Below are 19,755 nucleotides of genomic sequence, written 5' to 3'. Positions count from 1 at the left end.
AAGTTCACAATCTGTCTTTACCCTTATGGTACAAGATACAATAGCGCAAACGAGGAAATATCTAAGAAACATTTGCAAGTAGATGGTGTTCCGTGATGTGAGCAAAAATCTTAAGTACTAACATCAAACTCATTTGTAATGAACTGTTTTCAGATGGAGAAAGCAAGCCAAATGGTGTACGAGTTTCATTAAGACCAATGAAAACGAAGCAAATTTGGTGACAAAAATATGCATTTCTCAGAAGAAAGTAGGCCTCTTGGGTAGTGTATAAGGCGGAGAAGAACTGTGTAAATCAACACTGAAGATGACTGCCAATAAAATTTAGGCTCTACTATGTTCGTTATTGTCAGTTATTATCTGCTGTTTTATATCTATTGCGCAATTTTTCTTTCGAGAAATATATGAATACACAGCATACAAACCGCCAGTGACTAACAATTTTCGTCTTCTTACTGTCTATACTTTCTAACATATAAACTACTTTTGGAGTGCTAAAATGTACTAGAACAAATAAAAATCTATAAAACGCCACACTGTACAACGTACTTGCAGTGGGCAGTCACAATTCCTGAAATCCATCACCCGTGGGCCCATGGCCTCTACCCTGCTGCTGAGGAGCACCACAGTCCTGGGTCTATGGGGAAACCATGAAAATCCGTTGCATTATACCACACACAAACAGACCCAACCTGTGGGCAGATTGGTGAGACTAGATGCGACGGACAGGGCCTGCACATTAGTGGGAACCGATTGTCTGCAGATCAATGGGCCCAGGCCCAATCCATTACAGATACCAGCAGAAACAACCTCCAGTTTTGGCCCGTTGCAGAATTCACTCGTGTGGCCATCTATTCACAAGCACAGGCAGCATGTTGATGAAATGAGACCATGGTGACCAATCCATGTAACAGGTAACTTGTTTAAATAATCTGAGAATCAATAATAATGAGGATAGGTATCAACTCTCCATGAAGATGATTGCTGAGCCGCAAATAGACACATAGAAAAGAATCACACTCTCACAACTAAATTTTCAGCCATAGCTTTTGTCAGAAAATGAGAGCACACACCTTAACAGTCAGTCAGACAACCCAGGCACACATAACCACTATCTCTGGCTGCTGCATCTACATTCTCTGAGAATCAGACCCAAAGAAACCACTCCTGATGCCTCCCTGCCTCTCGTCGGCAGCTGCTGTGTACCAGCAAAAAGTGGTGCCAGCACTGACTGCAAGCTGAGAGGAGTAGTAGGAAGGGAAGAAACACCAGGTCCCCCCCCCTGATGTGTTTGATATTCCCTGATTTTCAGAACCTGTGGCAACCCTGACTTTCAGTAATGGGTGGAAAACAATGTTATTTCCTTTTTCAGCTTTTGTCTGTGTGCCAAGTTCTTATATGTATTCTTCCGATACAAGTTTCTATGACGTATCGAGAATCAGGTTTCCTTGTTTATCTTTGATTAAACTGTGATATTTTCTTCTTGACATTCCGAAGCTCCTTCAATATTTTTGTGGACTCCAAAGGTGTTTTTTTTTTTTTAATTTTTTTGATCAAGCTCTTATTTCCTCACATTTCTCTTTCAATAATTTTCCTTAGCCTGAATTATCTTCGATGTCATCTGCTGATCTTCTACTTTCTATTTTTCTTTGTTAAGTACTTCATATTTCCCCCTTTCATCCATCAGACAGAATCTCATGTCGGCCATTTTTGTTTTCCAGTTTATTTTGTATTGTTGGTGTCCCCTTTGCTAGCTAGAAGTAGTCTTTTTTTACTGTTTTCCAATCAACAACATCACTGTTCCCTTTTTCTCTTTGAGTTAGTTCTGCTTTTATACAATATTTCACTTCTTTTTCGATTGTCTTTTCTTTCCGTAATTCTGCATTAATTCATTCAACTGAATTTTCTTTCTCAGTTATTAAATCTTCACCACAACACTAAGCACAGAATTAAACCACAAATTACCCAAGTTTTTACTATCAGGCAACATTCACCCAGTTTCATTTCTGAAGTCATTCCTTGTCAGATTCTAAATATACGATTTGTGATAAGGCACTTAACAGCAACAATGCACAGTGGGGTATGTTACAGCTAGCAGAATTCAGTGATTTTGAAACTGCATTTAAGTTTAGGCACTGGCGTAGGAAGCTCAAAAGAACTTTTAGGATCAAAACCTTGTAACAACAGTTCATGAAATGGATTTAGAGATTTTGTAGCCTGGCATTTGAACAAAGCAAAATATCTAGATGATCCTACACACTGATTGGATGTTACCATTAGCTGATTACAAAGACGTAGAAGGGACGATGTTAGGAAAGAATGGGTAAAAGTGGACGACTTATTGGAATACCTAGATCAGGTGTGTATCGTGGAAAGGCAAACAAAAAGATGGCACACAGACGACAACTATTATAATCATTCAGGGAATAGGTACAGAAATGGGAACAATAACAGAAATTATCACAATAACACATATAATAGTTTTTGGACATCCATCCTACTGCATGGACGATGGACTTCAGCTGATGATACATATGAGAAAAAGTACCACCACAGCTGTATCTTGATAATTACTGTCTCACACCCCTAGTTTCAGCGGCACATTATCACCATACTCAGGCCCCACCACTGCCAAAAAAGTATTAGATTTCCTTGGCGCATTTGTTGTGGAATCCTCATTACCAGTACATGTGGGCTAGCTTTCCTCAGGAGTCTCTACTCGGCACCGTGTCCTCCCCAATGGCATTGGAGACAACACAGAGTCAAGTAGAGACTCCTGTGGAAAGCTACCCCACATGTACTGGTGGTAATGTGTTGCCGAAACTAGTCATGTGAGACAAAGTCATTTTCAAGATACAGCTGTTCCGATACTTTTTCTCATACGTTTTAATAGTATTGCGACCACAGAGAGGAAAAACTAACACACTTCCAGGGGGAGGCACCGTCCTCTGGAGCAATACAAAATTAACGACAACTAAATTTCTTCTAGCTTAATTAGGTATGATTCCAACCAAGTTTAACAGGGTGTCTTATTACATGAAGATAACAAACAAATGAAAGAATATATGGAAACTGAAATTAATGTGCATTGTGAGTAATTTAACTGTTTAAGTTATTTTAGATTTTAGTAGTGATATCAGTGGTAGATTACTACCTCTTACAGTGAAATAATTTGTTGGATGCTTTCCCTTGGTTACCAGTTATGGGAATACAGATAACAGGGGTAAGAGTTAAGACAGGCAAAGCAGTACACACACAATTGTCTTAAGTTTACATTAAACACATACACGTTTCAACACGCAATGTTAGTAAGAGATGATTTACTTGTACCTATGATTTTAGGAATACACTGGTTGCTGAACAATAAAATATCATTAAAACTTCCAATGCAGGATGGCCAGATTAGGATTCGCTTTAATGACAGAAGCCGTGCCGGAACTGGATGACAGGAACCAATCAGACACAGATTTGGAACAACTGAATGGAACAGACATAACTGACAACATAAACTAATCAAAGAATATGGGTATTAATGAGAAGAATATGATTTCTTTATTATGTAGACATATAAAAGTATTTTCAACAAGCCCAGACTTTATTAAAGACTTATTTTGTAGGTTTAAGATTAAGCCACAAAATCCATTTTATGTTACACACTACTCCAAACTAATATCAGTGAAGCCATCAGTACAAAAAGAAATACAACATTACAATGGATCATCATAGATTACAGTAATACCTTAATAGATGTTCAAAAACCAGATGGCAATGCGCTTATAGTGTTGGATGCATGAACCGTAAATGAATTAACAGAACCAGAAACAGAGAGGCCCTCTATAATAGACAAACTGCTTTAGAAATTTGAAGGAGTGAAGTATATCAGCACAATGGACCTGACTGATGGTTACTGGCAGACTGCCTTACACGAAGACATGGAAGTATACAGCATTCCTGTTTGAAAGAGTTCATATCAGTTCCAAGTGTTACCATTCAGTCTAAACATACCAGTCTCCATTTTTGTAAGTGGTATTGAACCATAGACCTTGCCGTTGCTGGGGACGCTTGAGCGCCTCAACGATACAGATAGCCGTACCGTAGGTGCAACCACAACGGAGGGGTATCAGTTGAGAGGCCAGACAAACATGTGGTTCCTGAAGAGGGGGCAGCAGCCTTTTCAGTAGTTGCAGGAGCAACAGTCTGGATGATTGACTGATCTGGCCTTGTAACACTAACCAAAATGGCCTTGCTGTCCTGGTACTGCGAACAGCTGAAAGCAAGGGGAAACTACAGCCGTAATTTTTCCCGAGGGCATGAAGCTTTACCGTATGATTAAATAATGATGATGGCGTCCTCTTGGGTAAAATATTCCAGAGGTAAAATAGTCCCCCATTCGGATCTCCGGGCGGGGACTACTCAAGAGGACATAATTATCAGCAGAAAGAAAACTGGCGTTCTACGGATCGGAGCATGGAATGTCAGACCCCTTAATCGGGCAAGTAGGTTAGAAAATTTAAAAAGGGAAATGGATAGGTTAAAGCTAGATACGGTGGGAATTAGTGAAGTTCGGTGGCAGGAGGAACAAGACTTTTGGTCAGGTGAATACAGGGTTATAAATACAAAATCAAATAGGGGTAAAGCAGGAGTAGGTTTAATAATGAATAAAAAAATAGGAGTACAGGTAAGCTACTACAAACAGCATAGTGAATGCATTATTGTGGCCAAGATAGACACAAAGCCCACGCCTACTACAGTAGTACAAGTTTATATGCCAACTAGCTCTGCAGATGAAGAAATTGATGAAATGTATGATGAGATAAAAGAAATTATTCAGGTAGTGAAGGAACGCAAAAATTTAATAGTCATGGGTGACTGGAATTCGGGAGTAGGAAAAGGGAGAGAAGGAAACATAGTAGGTGAATATGGATTGGGGCTAAGAAATGAAAGAGGAAGCCGCCTGGTAGAATTTTGCACAGAGCATAACTTAATCATAGCTAACACTTGGTTCAAGAATCATGAAAGAAGGTTGTATACATGGAAGAACCCTGGAGATACTAAAAGGTATCAGATAGATCATATAATGGTAAGACAGAGATTTAGGAACCAGGTTTTAAATTGTAAGACATTTCCAGGGGCAGATGTGGACTCTGACCACAATCTATTGGTTATGAGTTGTAGATTAAAACTGAAGAAACTGCAAAAATGTGGGAATTTAAGGAGATGGGACCTGGATAAACTGAAAGAACCAGAAGTTGTACAGAGTTTCAGGGAGAGCATAAGGGAACAACTGACAAGAATGGGGGAATGAAATACAGTAGAAGAAGAATGGGTAGCTTTGAGGGATGCAATAGTGAAGGCAGCAGAGGATCAAATAGGTAAAAAGACAAGGGCTAGTAGAAACACTTGGGTAACAGAAGAAATATTGAATTTAATTAATGAAAGGAGAAAATTTAAAAATGCAGTAAATGAAGCAGGCAAAAAGGAATACAAACGTCTCAAAAATGAGATCGACAGGAAGTGCAAAATTGCTAAGCAGGGATGGCTAGAGGACAAATGTAAGGATGTAGAGGCCTATCTCACTAGGGGTAAGATAGATACTGCCTACAGGAAAATTAAAGAGACCTTTGGAGAAAGGAGAACCACTTGCATGAAGATCAAGAGTTTTGATGGAAACCCAGTTCTAAGCAAAGAAGGGTAAGCAGAAAGGTGGAAGGAGTCTATAGAGGGTCTATACAAGGGCAATGTACTTGAGGACAATATTATGGAAATGGAAGAGGATGTAGATGAAGATGAAATGGGAGATACGATACTGCGTGAAGAGTTTGACAAAGTACTGAAAGACCTGAGTCCAAACAAGGCCCTGGGAGTAGAAAACATTCCATTAGAACTACTGACAGCCTTGGGAGAGCCAGTCCTGACAAAACTCTACCATCTGGTGAGCAACATGTATGAGACAGGTGAAATACCCTCAGATTCCAAGAAGAATATAATAATTTCAATCCCAAAGAAAGCAGGTGTTGACAGATCTGAAAATTACCGAACTATCAGTTTAATAAGACACAGCTGGAAAATACTAACGCGAATTTTTTTCAGACGAATGGAAAAACTGGTAGAAGCCAACCTCGGGGAAAATCAGTTTGGATTCCGTAGAAATGTTGGAACACGTGATGCAATACTGACCCTACAACTTATCTTAGAAGAAAGATTAAGGAGAGGCAAACCTACGGTTCTAGCATTTGTAGACTTTGAGAAAGCTTTTGACAATGTTGATTGGAATACTCTCTTTCAAATTCTGAAGGTGGCAGGGGTAAGATACAGGGAGCGAAAGGGTATTTACAATTTGTACAGAAATCAGATGGCAGTCATACGAGTCAAGGGCTATGAAAGGGAAGCAATGGTTGGGAAGGGAGTGAGACAGGTTGTAGCCTATCCCCGATGTTATTCAATCTGTATATTGAGCAAGCAATAAAGGAAAGAAAGGAAAAGTTCGGAGTAGGTATTAAAATCCATGGAGAAGAAATAAAAACTTTGAGGTTCGCCGATGACATTGTAATTCTGTCAGAGACAGCAGTTGGAAGAGCAGTTGAACAGAATGGACAGTATCTTGAAAGGAGGGTGTAAGATGAACATCAACAAGAGCAAAACAAGGATAATGGAATGTAGTCGAATTAAGTCGGGTGATGCAGAGGGAATTAGATTAGGAAATGAGACAAAGTAGTAAAGGAGTTTTGCTATTTGGGGAGCAAAATAACTGATGATGGTCGAAGTAGAGAGGATATAAAATGTAGACTGGCAATGGCAAGGAAAGCATTTCTGAAGAAGAAAAATTTGTTAACATCGAGTAGTGATTTAAATGTCAGGAAGTCGTTTTTGAAAGTATTTGTACGGAGTGTAGCCATGTATGGAAGTGAAACATGGACGATAAATAGTTTGGACAAGAAGAGAATAGAAACTTTTGAAATGTGGTGCTACAGAAGAATGCTGAAGATTAGATGGGTAGATCACATAACTAATGAGGAGGTATTTAATAGAATTGGGGAGAAGAGGAGCTTGTGGCACAACTTGACTAGAAGAAGGGATCGGTTGGTAGGACATGTTCTGAGGCATCAAGGGATCACCAATTTAGTATTGGAGGGCAGTGTGGAGGGTAAAAATTGTAGAGGGAGACCAAGAGATGAATACACTAAGCAGATTCAGACGGATGTAGGCTGCAGTAGGTACTGGGAGATGAAGCTTGCACAGGATAGAGTAGCATGAAGAGCTGCATCAAACCAGTCTCAGGTCTGAAGACCACAACAACAACATTGTGTGTCGACCATATATTAGTACTATCCACAACATGGAAGGAACACCTATAAACAATGGGTGAATTTTTCATGAGATTAGGTGCCTGAGGTGTCACCATTAAGTCCTCAACATCACAATTTGGGAGAAATAATGTTAAGTTCTTAGGTCTTGTTGTGAATACCATATTTACAGGAGTATAAGACCCCCCCAACCCCTTCTTTTAGAAGCTCTTTGAGAAAAATTTACTTTTTAACAGATTCTCACTAACCAAAACTACAAATTTTTACTGTTGTAAGGTCTCTGTATATGATGTTACCAACACATCTACTCTAAACTTTTGCAATTTTATTCACTGTCTAAACTTTGATAACATAGGGAGGAATATAATAAACAGAAAGAAATGGTTTACATTATCTTCATTGCCTTCTTGTTTACTGTCTTCTGTGGTACCATTGTTTTCAATCATCGACATCATCCGAACAGAACAGATCTCTCTGTTGTCACAAATATTTGGCTATTTCTTTCGAATATGTTGCTGCACTTGAGGTTATGGTTACTGTGGGAGCTAAGAAAACAGCTATTTTCTCTGAACACAGATAATTTCGATTCTAAACTGACATGAGAATGTTACAATGCCCTTGCTTACAAACATATTGTCTCCTCCTCTCTCTGGTTGTGTAGAACCAGCAGCTGACTCAGCCCCTACTCTTCCCAGCATATCTCACAGTTGAGCACAGACAACAATGTTGCATGAAATGTGTAAATATGCCACTGGATCCACTCTAGACTTTTGGTATCTTCGCAGAAATGCATGCTATCGTTGACTATTTGTGAGAATTTTAAAGTAAATTCAATTTCAAATACAAATGGATTCAGGCAAACTAGTTTAAACATGGAAGACGTTCATAAAAAGCCAAAGAAAGCAGGAAATAAAGTACACAGTATAGATTCCCATGGTTTGCAGTACATTGAAATTTGCTACCCGCTCACTACTCCCCTGCCCCCGCTTATCTTGGTTCTCAGTCAAACTTGTGTCACCGTTCCCCCTCCAAACCTGCTGTAGTGCTACGCTTCAGCAATAGCGAAACACACGAAGGCAATATCTTTTCTTGGGTGCAGGTTATATGCAACAATAGCAAATAGTACACAAATAAAGCAACTAGTACACAAATAAATGATCGCAATCATGATTCTCAGTTCTCAAACTTTCGCTTCTCCTGTGATCTAGTACTACATCCACAACGTGCCTTCTGCTGTAATTTATTCTTGTTATGACAAATGCAGTCAGTTTAATGCAATTTATTTCATTTGTCAGACATTCAATGCTGAATAAATTTTCTTTTTCGTTTCATCTGAATGTCACCATCTTGTTTTAAAGCTATTTAAAAGCTGGTGATTTTTTGACCCGCTATTCTAATATGTGAACAGTGACAGAATCATAATGTGCAACACTCTTGGTATTCATTACAGTTTCTCACATCCAAATAAAATACTGACTTGGATTCAGAATCAATTAATGGTTTTTGAAGATTTTCGCCTATGAATGTTACCTTTACTTAAAAACAAGCTCAAATGTATGTAGGTGGTAACCATACATGTATGAGAACTTTTATTGCAAACCTGTTCAAATACAACAAAAGTTTGTAAACTGACAGAATGTAATGCTATTTCCTCCTGAGTTTCAAAAAATTGTCAATTTTTTTTTAAGCAGAGCATTAGGTGGTTGTCTTGGCTAGTTGATAATGTCTCTAGTATCTCTTGCACTAGTATCACAAGTGAAGTTATTGAGCAAGGCTGATACTGTATTGAGCACTTCGGCATTTTGGAAAAACTCTAGCCTACTCGAAATCCCTATCCTTTGGAATTCTTCAAAATAAATTTGTATGAAAACTCAGTAGCGAATGCATCATTTTTAAATGTACGACAATCCCTATATTAATCTACTAAACAACATAAAAACGTTGACCTCAGCAGCGGTATAAGACGATACTGTATTTTTCAAATGACGAACTTGGGCAAAAACCTAGTCTGATAATCTGGTAAATACGGCACTTTGGGCACTCAGCCTGATCTCTCATATTGGGTGCACTGTGTCAAAAAAATAAAAATAAAAAATAAAATAAAAGGAGGGGGAAGTGGGAGAGAGGGAGGGGGGGGGAGAGGGGACACACACACACACACACACACACACACACACACACACACACACACACACACACAAACCCTTTTTCAGGGTGGTGGGATTCTACAGAAAATTCCTTGTCAATGCAGTTTTAAAACAGAACACGGTATGGAGATGGGATGTAAACTGATACGAAGAATTTTCAAAAATAAAAGAAGCACTGGTAGCATGCCAACTGCTGATTCACCCAAATTTTGATCTTCCTTTTCATATGCCAGTGGGTGCATCGGATTATGGGTTGTGCCGTCGCAAATTCCAGACGTATGCGACTGATCGCACATTAGAGAAAAAGCCAATAGCTCTCACTAATAGAATTCCCAGGCAACATTAAGAAATTACAGCATTACAGAAACGGAAACATTATCAGTAGTGTGAGCATTCAAGAAATTTAAATACCTACTAGCAGGACAGTACTATATACAGACCATAGTGGGTTCACTTTAAGAGCAAACTTCCAAACACTATGCCAACATGATGGGCTCTCTTTCTGGATGAGTTTCCTTTCACTATTAAATATATAAAGGGGGAAGATAATATATTACCCGATGTACTGTCTTGACTACCTGTAGGTCCTCAATTGAACCAAAATGTAAAGGAAAGGGGCAAATATGCTGCTCATTTTCTAAGGGTAAATACATATGAGGAAGACAAGAAATTTAAAGAGATAACAAAACAAAGATGGTCACTTACGTTTGCAAACTGATGCCTTGCATCAAAGTCATACCTATACTACCGACAACTGGAAATTGTATGCAGGAATATTGCTTCATAGGAAACAACTCACAGAGATGGGGCTGAGGAGGAACAATGTATACGAGGTGCGACAATAGAGTAATGAGACTGATGTGAAAGAATGGTGCTTCCCATTTTAGTCACGTTTACTGTTGTCTCCTTCAAAGTAGTTCACTTCTGATTGCACACACTTTTTCCAGCACTTCTGCCATTGACGATAACATTTCTGGAACTCATCTTCTGTAATATCCTCCAAGACCCTCACCACAGCTTTTTGGACATCTTGTGTTGTTTGAAAATGATGCCTCATGATTGCAGTTTTCACTCTTGGAAATAGAAAAAATTCGCACGGAGCAATATCTGATGAATAAGGTGGCTGTGGTAGTACTGAAATTTGTTTTGAGGTTAAAAATTGCTGTACTGACAGAGCAGTATGGGATGGCACATTATTGTGATGCAGAATCCAATTATCAGCAATGTTGGCACGGACACAAAGAACTCTTTTACGAAGTCTTTCTAAAATTTCTTCGTAGTAACATTGGTTAACTGTTTGTCCAGGAGGCACCCACTCTTTCTAAACAATTCCCTTGGAATTGAAGCACACAAGCATGTATTTCACTTTTTCCTTTGACATGCGTGCTCTTTTGGTCTGGGTGATCACTTTGAGCACCATTGCGACATTGGCGATTCGTCTCTGGATCGTACTGAAAAAAAAAATGAACTTTCATCACCAGTGATAGTATGGCTCAACAATTCTGGATTGGTTTCCATTTGTGCGAACATATCGACTGCCACATTTTTCCGTGTTTCTCGCTGTTGTGGTGTGAGATTTTTGGGGACCATTTTTGTACAAATCTTTCTCGTACCAAGATCTTCAGTTATTATTAGGCGAACCGTTTCTAGATTGATGTTCAGTTCTTCTGCAACCATTTTCACAGATAATCTTCAATCAGATTGTACGAGTTCACGCACCCGGGCTAAGTTGACATCCGTCCGTGAGGTTGATGGTCATCCACTGCAATCTTCAACACTCTTTCTGCTTTCACAAAACATTTTATGCCACCGAAAAACTTGAGCTCTTGACATAACCTCCTGTCCAAAAGCCTTCTGAAGCTTACTGTAAGTTGTCGTTGCGTTTTCACCCAATTTAACCCAAAAAGAAACTGCATACCACAGCGCAATATTCTGCGGTTCCATTTCCGTGACGAGAGAGAGACAAACACGTGTTAACTTATTACAGCACAACCTCACGACTGAGCAGTTGCGTCGATGTGCTGCTTGGACTACAAGCAGCTTATAGACCAAGGTCAAAGACATTGTGCCCACGCAAGCCTGCAGGATTGCCACATCTTGCAAAGAAAATAAGTCTCATTACTTTATTGTTGCACCTCGTATATTTGTGGTATTGGAATTCTTGGTCAAACTAGTAAAATTATACCCATTAAGGAAGGCAACATATCATGTTATAATGAAATTATGCGATCATTTTAAAAATGTGGGCAAATCGAAAAATTTGCTGTCGTACAATGGAACACAGTTTCTAGCTGAAACGTTTAAAGAATTTGTGGCATGGGAAAGTGTGAACCACATCTTAAATTCAAAGTCTCACATTGAAAGTAATCCAGCAGAATAGGTCATCCATGAACTTGGCAGGCTTTGTCAGACTAAATGTGCAAACAGACACTCGAAATGGACAGACATCATGATACAATTCGAAAAAGTACTAAACGAGTTCCCACATTCAGTTACAAAGTTTTTCTCAATGTAAATAGTTGTAGAGCGAATAGGAGGCTTGCTCCTGAAGGGGATTGAATGGGCAATGGGGGATGTCATTCACAACAGTTACTGAGCAATGATGTGAATAATTTGCTAATAAAGGAGGCTGAAATGAGGAAAAAGAGATGGGAGGAGGGAACACCCATACAGTTTATGGTGTGAAAACTAGTTTCAGTTAAGAACCATAAAAAGAGAGAAATTACAAGCAAAATATCACCCTTTGTATGAGGGACCATTCTTAATAACTAAACACCATAAGCAAAAGGCAGCTGTATTAACTAACCCAGAGACAGGAAAGCGCAAATGTACGTACAGTGTTCAGGACTTAAGATCATTCATCTGTGAATAAGAGAAAAGCAATAATAATCCACAATTTCAAAATTATCTAGTATAATTAATATACTACAAAACTCAGAAATTTATTGCTGGTAGGACATACTTAGTGCTCAGCTGGATCAAAAGATTGTGCAAGATCATAAATATTCTTGTGTTGTGCAGTGTGGTAGTGTAAGAGGAAAGATAGCCATGGAGAAGAGAGAATCTGTAATATTGTCACCATTGAAAGGCTACAAAGAAGGAGTATGTTTTGACAGGAGTCCCTGGGAAGGGGACAGCATGTGGTGTTTGCTAACAGTATTGAAGTTGCTAAGGTGGGTCTTCGTAGGCAACTTTCAAATGTTATGTTGTGTTGTGTTGGCAAGTAAACTACTATTTTAAAGTTTGGTTTAAAGGACTGGTGTATCCAAAAGTAATGATTGGGTGTAAGTTGAGGTGTACATGGAGACAACACTTGAGAGAGAAGCTGTCTGCTGTATTGAAAATGTTTGAACCTGTCATTCTTGTGGGAAAAATACTGAAGATGTGGATGGTGGTGTGCTGCGTAAAAGTAAATAGTAATATAATAGAGGGAAACATTCCATCTGGGAAAAAAAATATATATATATAAAAAACAAAGATGCTGTGACTTACCGAACGAGAAAGCACTGGTAGATAGACACAATAAAAAACACACATACACACATACAAATTTCAGGGTTTCGCAACCCAAGGTTGCTTCATCAGGAAATAGGGATGAAGCAACCTTGGGTTGTGAAATTTTTGTGTGTGTGTGTGTGTGTGTGTGTGTGTGTGTGTGTGTGTGTGTGAGTGTGAGTGTGTGTTTTTTTACTGTGTATCTACCAGCACTTTCTCGTTTGGTAAGTCACAGCATCTTTGTTTCTATATCGTGACTTGTTTCTATATCGTGACTTGTTTCTATATCGTGACTTACCAAACGAGAAAGTGCTGGTAGATAGACACAATAAAACCACACACACACACACACACACACACACACACACACACACACACACAGAGAGAGAGAGAGAGAGAGAGAGAGGGAGAGAGAGAGAGAGAGAGAGAGAGAGAGAGAGAGAGAGAGACAAGCAGACATATGTCTTAGGGTGAAGATGTGTATCCCTCAGTACAACCATTGTTCCTTAGGAAACCGCAGATCTTTTCCATATAGGCATCGACTGTATTGTCTCACAGTGGAATAAACGCATTAACAGTTTTGGCAATTATTTGTGAAATAAATGTCATGTGGCTAGGACCTCCCAGCGGGTGGGCCGGTCGCCTGGTGCAAGTCTTTTGGCTTTTGCCACTTCGGCGACTTGCGTATCGAGGAGGATGAAATGATGATGCAGACAACACAATACCCAGTCCCAGAGCAGAGAAAATCTCCGACCCAGCCAGGAATCGAACCCAGGCCCCTCACATGGCATTCTACCGCACTGGCCACTCAGCTATGGAGGCGGACATTTTTTAAATAAAGGATTTACTCACTTTTCCATCTGTTTCAACTTCATTTGACTGCACCTTATATAAATGAAGATGTAAATGCACACAACATTACTATCAAATTTCTCATTTTGTGCTTAAACTGTAATGTGTGTGCTATATATTTTAAAAACATTAGATTAAGCACAATAGTTGTATATTACGAGTACATGCCTTGTGGTATAATGTAGTCTAATGAGACCAAACAGATCCTATGATTAAATCAAAGCCACATCAGATCTGAGAGTCTTGTTTGATAACATTGTGCAGATTGTGGTCCTATTACTAGAGTCATTAAAGCACAAACCTCAAGAATTCATGCCATATCTTACAAAATCTTAATTTTTCTTTACTGTGTATCCTGGGAGTACTTGAAATGAGAATCAACTCTCAGAAAACGTGAATTCGGTAACTTTAAAAGATTAAATGTAAGTCATTGGACTGATTTTATCAAACTGTGGGAAAATAAATTTTAAGGATTGTGTGTGTATACACCCCATAGGAATTCTTTTGAAAACTGTAGCATTGATTATGGTCATTTTTGTGGTCCACGTTATAAGGTGCTGAGAGGCAGAATGTGGCATGGGCCTACTGGCCTCTGAACCTTTGAACACGGTACACTCATCTGTCAACATTACTGTGACATTGTACTTCTTTCCAATTTCTTTTCAGCAGTGCATTCCTTTGCGATTCATTTTTATGGATGGCAACATGCAACTACATCGATTGGAACATGCTGAGGAGCTCTTTAAGTGAGAAGATATTCAGAAAATGGAATGGCATGCCTGTTCCCCCAACTTAAATCTCATCAAGCACATGTGGGATGCATTGTGGAGAAATACTGCAGCACATCCACATGCACAATAACTCTTTACAACTTTGTGGACAGCATGGGAACATGTTGCAGACTATGTAATGCCATTTGTGCTAATCACACTCAAAACTAAGAACCATGTCCTCCCTTTTGCATTGTCTAGCAAACTATCTTGAATCATACTGACTTCAGTGTAATTATTGTCTTTAAATTAAAGTGTCATTTCTGTTTGTCTCATTGTGTACTTCTTTTAGTTACATTCTGTACTATACTGTAGCAGTTTTCTGTATGTGTAGTCCAAACTTCATTGAATTATGTTACTTGGCAGTGACCCATCATGGAAAAATTTCCTTCTTTCTTAAGTTTTGCATATCTCTCTCTCTCTTTTCTACAAGAGAAACGATCACAGACCAATACTCTGGAAATTAAAACAGATGAATGGTAACTTTCTGCAGTATGGTAGTTAAGTGGTCTTTTAGTCAGGCATAATTTTTACAAACAGCAAAAATCACATCTCGTGGAATCGAGTTTATTTCATTGCAGGAAACACCTGATGAAAACATTGAGTAACTATATCAAAGTACTGTGTTGGGAAGACGCAGACTACCAGCAGTAACCTGATTCCACAAGGTGAAACCAAACCGTCGTGAAAAGTCTAAGAAATCACAACAGCAAATATGACTTACTAAATAACTCGTGCATTTACTTTAAAAAGGTTTGCAAAAAGCAAATGAACAATTTTATATTACATACCGTAGTTTGAAGTTGATGACTGAAGTTCATATTATGGAAATGAACATGTTTTTGTTGGGTGGTTGTCTGTGGCTGATGTTGGACTTGCTGCTGCTGCTGCTGCTGCAACTGCTGCTGCTGCTGCAACTGTTGTTGTGTCTGCTGCTGCTGCTGCTGCTGCTGCTGCAGTAGTTGCTGCTGCTGCAGCTGCTGCTGCTGCTGCTGTATCTGTGGAGGTGGTGGTGGTGGAGGCTGCTGCTGCTGTTTTTGTTGTTGTTGCTGCTGCTGCTGCATCATCTGCTGTTGCTGCTGGTGATGCTGCATAGCTGCTTGGTATGCCTGTTGCTGCTGCTTACGGAGGTTCTTCACTTCCTTCTTTGAGACAGGTTTTGCTTTAGGCCGGTCACTTATGGCTGTGGACTGAAGAAGGCAAAATTTTAATTTTCATCATGAGTATATTTCTAAAGCATTCTGAAACGTAACTACTCCTTTTGAATTAATGTAAAAGGATACTGAAGCTGTATTTCAGTCTGAAGCTACAACTAAATACTGTAGCTATACAATGTTCAGATATTAACTATATTACTTAACCTCCACATGAAAGCCAAGTAAGAGACTTTACTTTCACTATATCACCAGTATATAAAAATAAAGGGGTTGTTGCTACTACTACTATTTATTATTACTATTATTATTATTATTATTATTATTATTTCTTTCCTTTCTCAGACGTTATGTCTGGTTAAAAATGCAAAGTGACTCAGACCTTGATCAAGCGTGACTTCCTTTTAACTGTACGGTATATGTTACACTGCATTTAGGAACTTTTGGGTAATTGAACATGTATCAATAATTACAGATTTCTGTAGCTGTATATATAAGTTTGGATGTAGCTGTATTGCGTTGATGTACTGGTGGATATTGTGTGGTATGACTCCTGTAGTTTATAGTATAATTGGTATAATGTCAACTTTATCCTGATGCCACATGTCCTTGACTTTCTCAGCCAGTTGGATGTATTTTTCAATTTTTTCTCCTGTTTTCTTCTGTATACTTGTTGTATTGGGTATGGATATTTCGATTAGTGGTGTTAATTTCTTCTTTTTATTGGTGAGTATGATGTCAGGTTTGTTATGTGGTGTTGATTTATCTGTTATAATGGTTCTGTTCCAGGATAATTTGTATTCATCATTTTCCAGTACATTTTGTGGTGCATACTTGTATGTGGGAACGTGTTATTTTATTAGTTTATGTTGTATGGCAAGTTGTTGATGTATTATTTTTGCTACATTGTCATGTCTTCTGGGGTATTCTGTATTTGCTAGTATTGTACATACGCTTGTGATGTGATCTACTTTTTCTATTTGTTGTTTGCAAAGTCTGCATTTATCTGTTGTGGTATTGGGATCTTTAATAATATGCTTGCTGTAAAATCTGGTGTTTATTGTTTGATCCTGTATTGCAAGATGAATCCTTCCGTCTCACTGTATATATAACCTTTTCTTAGCCATGTGTTGGATGCGTCTTGATCAATGTGTGGCTGTGTTAGATGATACGGGTGCTTGCCATGTAGTGTTTTCTTTTTCCAATTTACTTTCTTCTTGTCTGTTGACGTTATGTGATCTAAAGAGTTGTAGAAGTGGTTATGAAATTGCAGTGGTGTAGCTGATGTATTTATATGAGTGATTGCTTTGTGTATTTCGCTAGTTTCTGCTCGTTCTAGAGAGAATTTTCTTAAATTGTCTACCCGTCCATAATGTAGGTTTTTTATGTTGATAAATCCCTTTCCTTCTTCCTTTCTGCTTAATGTGAATCTTTCTGTTGCTGAATGTATGTGATGTATTGTATATTTGTGGCACTGTGATCGTTTAAGTGTATTGAGTGCTTCTAGGTCTGTGTACTCCATTTCACTATTCCAAATGAGTAGGTCAATATTGGTATAGCATAAGTATTTATAGCTTTTGTCTTGTTTCTTGCTGTCAATTCTGTTTTCAGTATTTTTGTTAGTCTTTGTCTATATTTTTCTTGTAGTTCTTCTTTAATATTTGTATTATCTATTCCTATTTTTTGTCTGTATACCAGATATTTATAGGCATCTGTTTTTTCCATCGCTTCTATGGAGCCGCTGTGGTTATCCAATATGTAATCTTCCTATTTAGTGTGTTTTTCCTTGACTATGCTATTTTTCTTACATTTGTCTGTTCCAAAAACCATATTTATATCATTGCTGAATACTTCTGTTATCTTTAGTAATTGGTTAAGTTGTTGATTTGTTGCTGCCAGTAGTTTTAGATCATCCATGTATAGCAAATGTGTGATTTTGTGTTGGTATGTTCCAGTAATATTGTATCCATAATTTGTATTGTTTACCATGTTGGATAGTGGGTTCAGAGCAAGACAGAACCAGAAAGGACTTAATGAGTCCTCTTGGTATATTCCACACTTAATCTGTATTGGCTGTGATGTGATATTATTTGAATTTGTTAGGATATTAAGTGTGGTTTTCCAGTTTTTCATTACTATGTTTAGGAACTGTATCAATTTAGGATCTACTTTGTATATTTCCAATATTTTTAGTAACCATGAACAGGGTACACTATCAAAAGCTTTTTGGTAATCAATGTATGCGTAGTGTAGTGACCTTTGTTTAGTTTTAGCTTGATATGTCACTTCTGCATCTATTATCAGTTGCTCTTTACATTCATGCTCCTTTGCAGCAGCCTTTTTGTTCTTCATTTATAATTTTGTTCTGTGTTGTGTGTGTCATTAATTTCTGTGTAATAACTGAAGTTAATATTTTGTATATTGTTGGTAGGCATGCTATGGGGCGATATTTAGCTGGGTTTGCTGTGTCTGCCTGATCTTTAGTTTTCAGATAGGTTATTCCATGTGTAAGTGTATCAGGGAATGTGAATGGGTCTGCAATGTAACTGTTAAATAATTTAGTTAAATGTGAATGTGTTGAGGTGAACTACTTTAGCCAGAAATTTGCTATTTTATCTTTTCCAGGGGCTTTCCAATAGTGCGTAGAATTAATTGCTCGGGTGACTTCATGTTGCAAAATTACCACTTCAGGCATTTGTGGTATCATCTTGTATGTGTCTGTTTCTGCTTGTATCCACCGTGCATGTCTTATGTTGTACCGGGTTTGACCATATGTTGCTCCAGAAGTGTTCTATGTCTGTTATGTTTGGTGGATTGTCTATTTTAATGTGTGTGTTATCTATTTTCTGGTAAAATCTCTTTTGGTTTGTGTTGAGTGTTTGGTTTTGTTTCCTTCTATTTTCACTTTTTTTGTTTCTTCTAAGTCGTTTGGCCAATGCTTATAATTTTTGCTTCTTTTCATCTAATTGCTCTATCGCTTCCTGTTGTGAGATTTTACCTAACCTTTTTCGTTTTTTGTCTGATATTTCATTTCTTATAAATTGTGTTAGCTGTCCGATGTCTTTTCTAAGTTTTTCTATTCTGATCTGTAGCCTGTGTTGCCATGCTGGTTTTGTGGGTTTCTTCTGTGTGTTGGTTGGTTCTGATCTCTGCCTAGTGTGTATATTTAGTGTAGTGAGTGCTCCTATATAAACCAGTAGTTTTAACTCTTCCATAGTTGTATTTTCATTTAATTTTGTTGTGTATGATTCTGTTGATAGTTGTTATTGTTGTTTCGGCTTGTGGGTTATTTGGTGGTCTATGCAAGAATGGTCTGATGTCTGTATGTGTGCCTTTGTATTCTATATACGTCAGCTGAAATTTTTCTTGTATATCTAACACGTGTGTCACTTCATGTTCTTTTTGTGCTTGTTCTGGTGGCTGTCTTAAGATTTCGTTTTCCTCTGATTGTTTAATTGATGCGTGTTGTTCTTGGTTTGTTTGCTCTGGGATGTCTGAGTCCATTACTGTATTTTCTTCTTCTTCTGACTGTACATTATTTTGATCCAGTATTTGTTTCACTTGTTTGATGTTTTCTAATTCTGACAGGGGTATCCTGTTATTTTTTATTATTACACGGATCTGATCAACTAGTCGTTCAGTTAAAAATTTTAATTCTGGGTATCTGGTAATAAATGTTGTGTATACTTGTGATCTGTATCCAGTTGTGTTGGTTCCTAAGTTTGTTGCCTGGTAATAACAGAACATGAGGTGTCGGTTAACCTAATCAGACCATCTCATTCTCTGTCTTTGTTTTCCTTCTAGGGTGGTTGCAGAACACCTTTATTTGGATTTAAATCATTTTCCGTGTGGCTAGCAGTGTCGTTACCATTGTGGACAGGCATAGGGTTCAAGTGCCGTCCCCGACCATGACAGTGCTTGTCCGAGGCTCCATTAGTTCTGTCCTGAACCAACTAATCACACTAAAAGGGGGATTAGCCCTATTAGTGGTTTGTTCTTTTCGTCGCATTTTACAACTGGCAGAACATACCAGAGG

At 38.3% G+C, this 19,755-nt stretch overlaps 1 protein-coding gene across 1 annotated transcript in view; it reads right to left on the bottom strand.

Moving 5' to 3' along the window:
- Positions 1-19,755, bottom strand: part of LOC126483780 (ankyrin repeat domain-containing protein 17) — a 263,557-nt gene that overhangs the window by 149,499 nt on the left and 94,303 nt on the right. Inside the window, exon 18 of the mRNA XM_050106941.1 lies at positions 15,357-15,755. Coding sequence (XP_049962898.1) covers positions 15,357-15,755 — 399 coding nt within the window. The remainder of the gene's footprint in view (positions 1-15,356; positions 15,756-19,755) is intronic.

This window comes from Schistocerca serialis, chromosome 1, assembly GCF_023864345.2.
Source record: "Schistocerca serialis cubense isolate TAMUIC-IGC-003099 chromosome 1, iqSchSeri2.2, whole genome shotgun sequence".
NCBI classification, from domain to species: Eukaryota; Metazoa; Arthropoda; class Insecta; order Orthoptera; family Acrididae; genus Schistocerca; species Schistocerca serialis.
The sequence above is the reverse complement of the archived record's forward strand: the minus strand, read 5'-3'. Positions and strand labels throughout refer to the sequence as shown.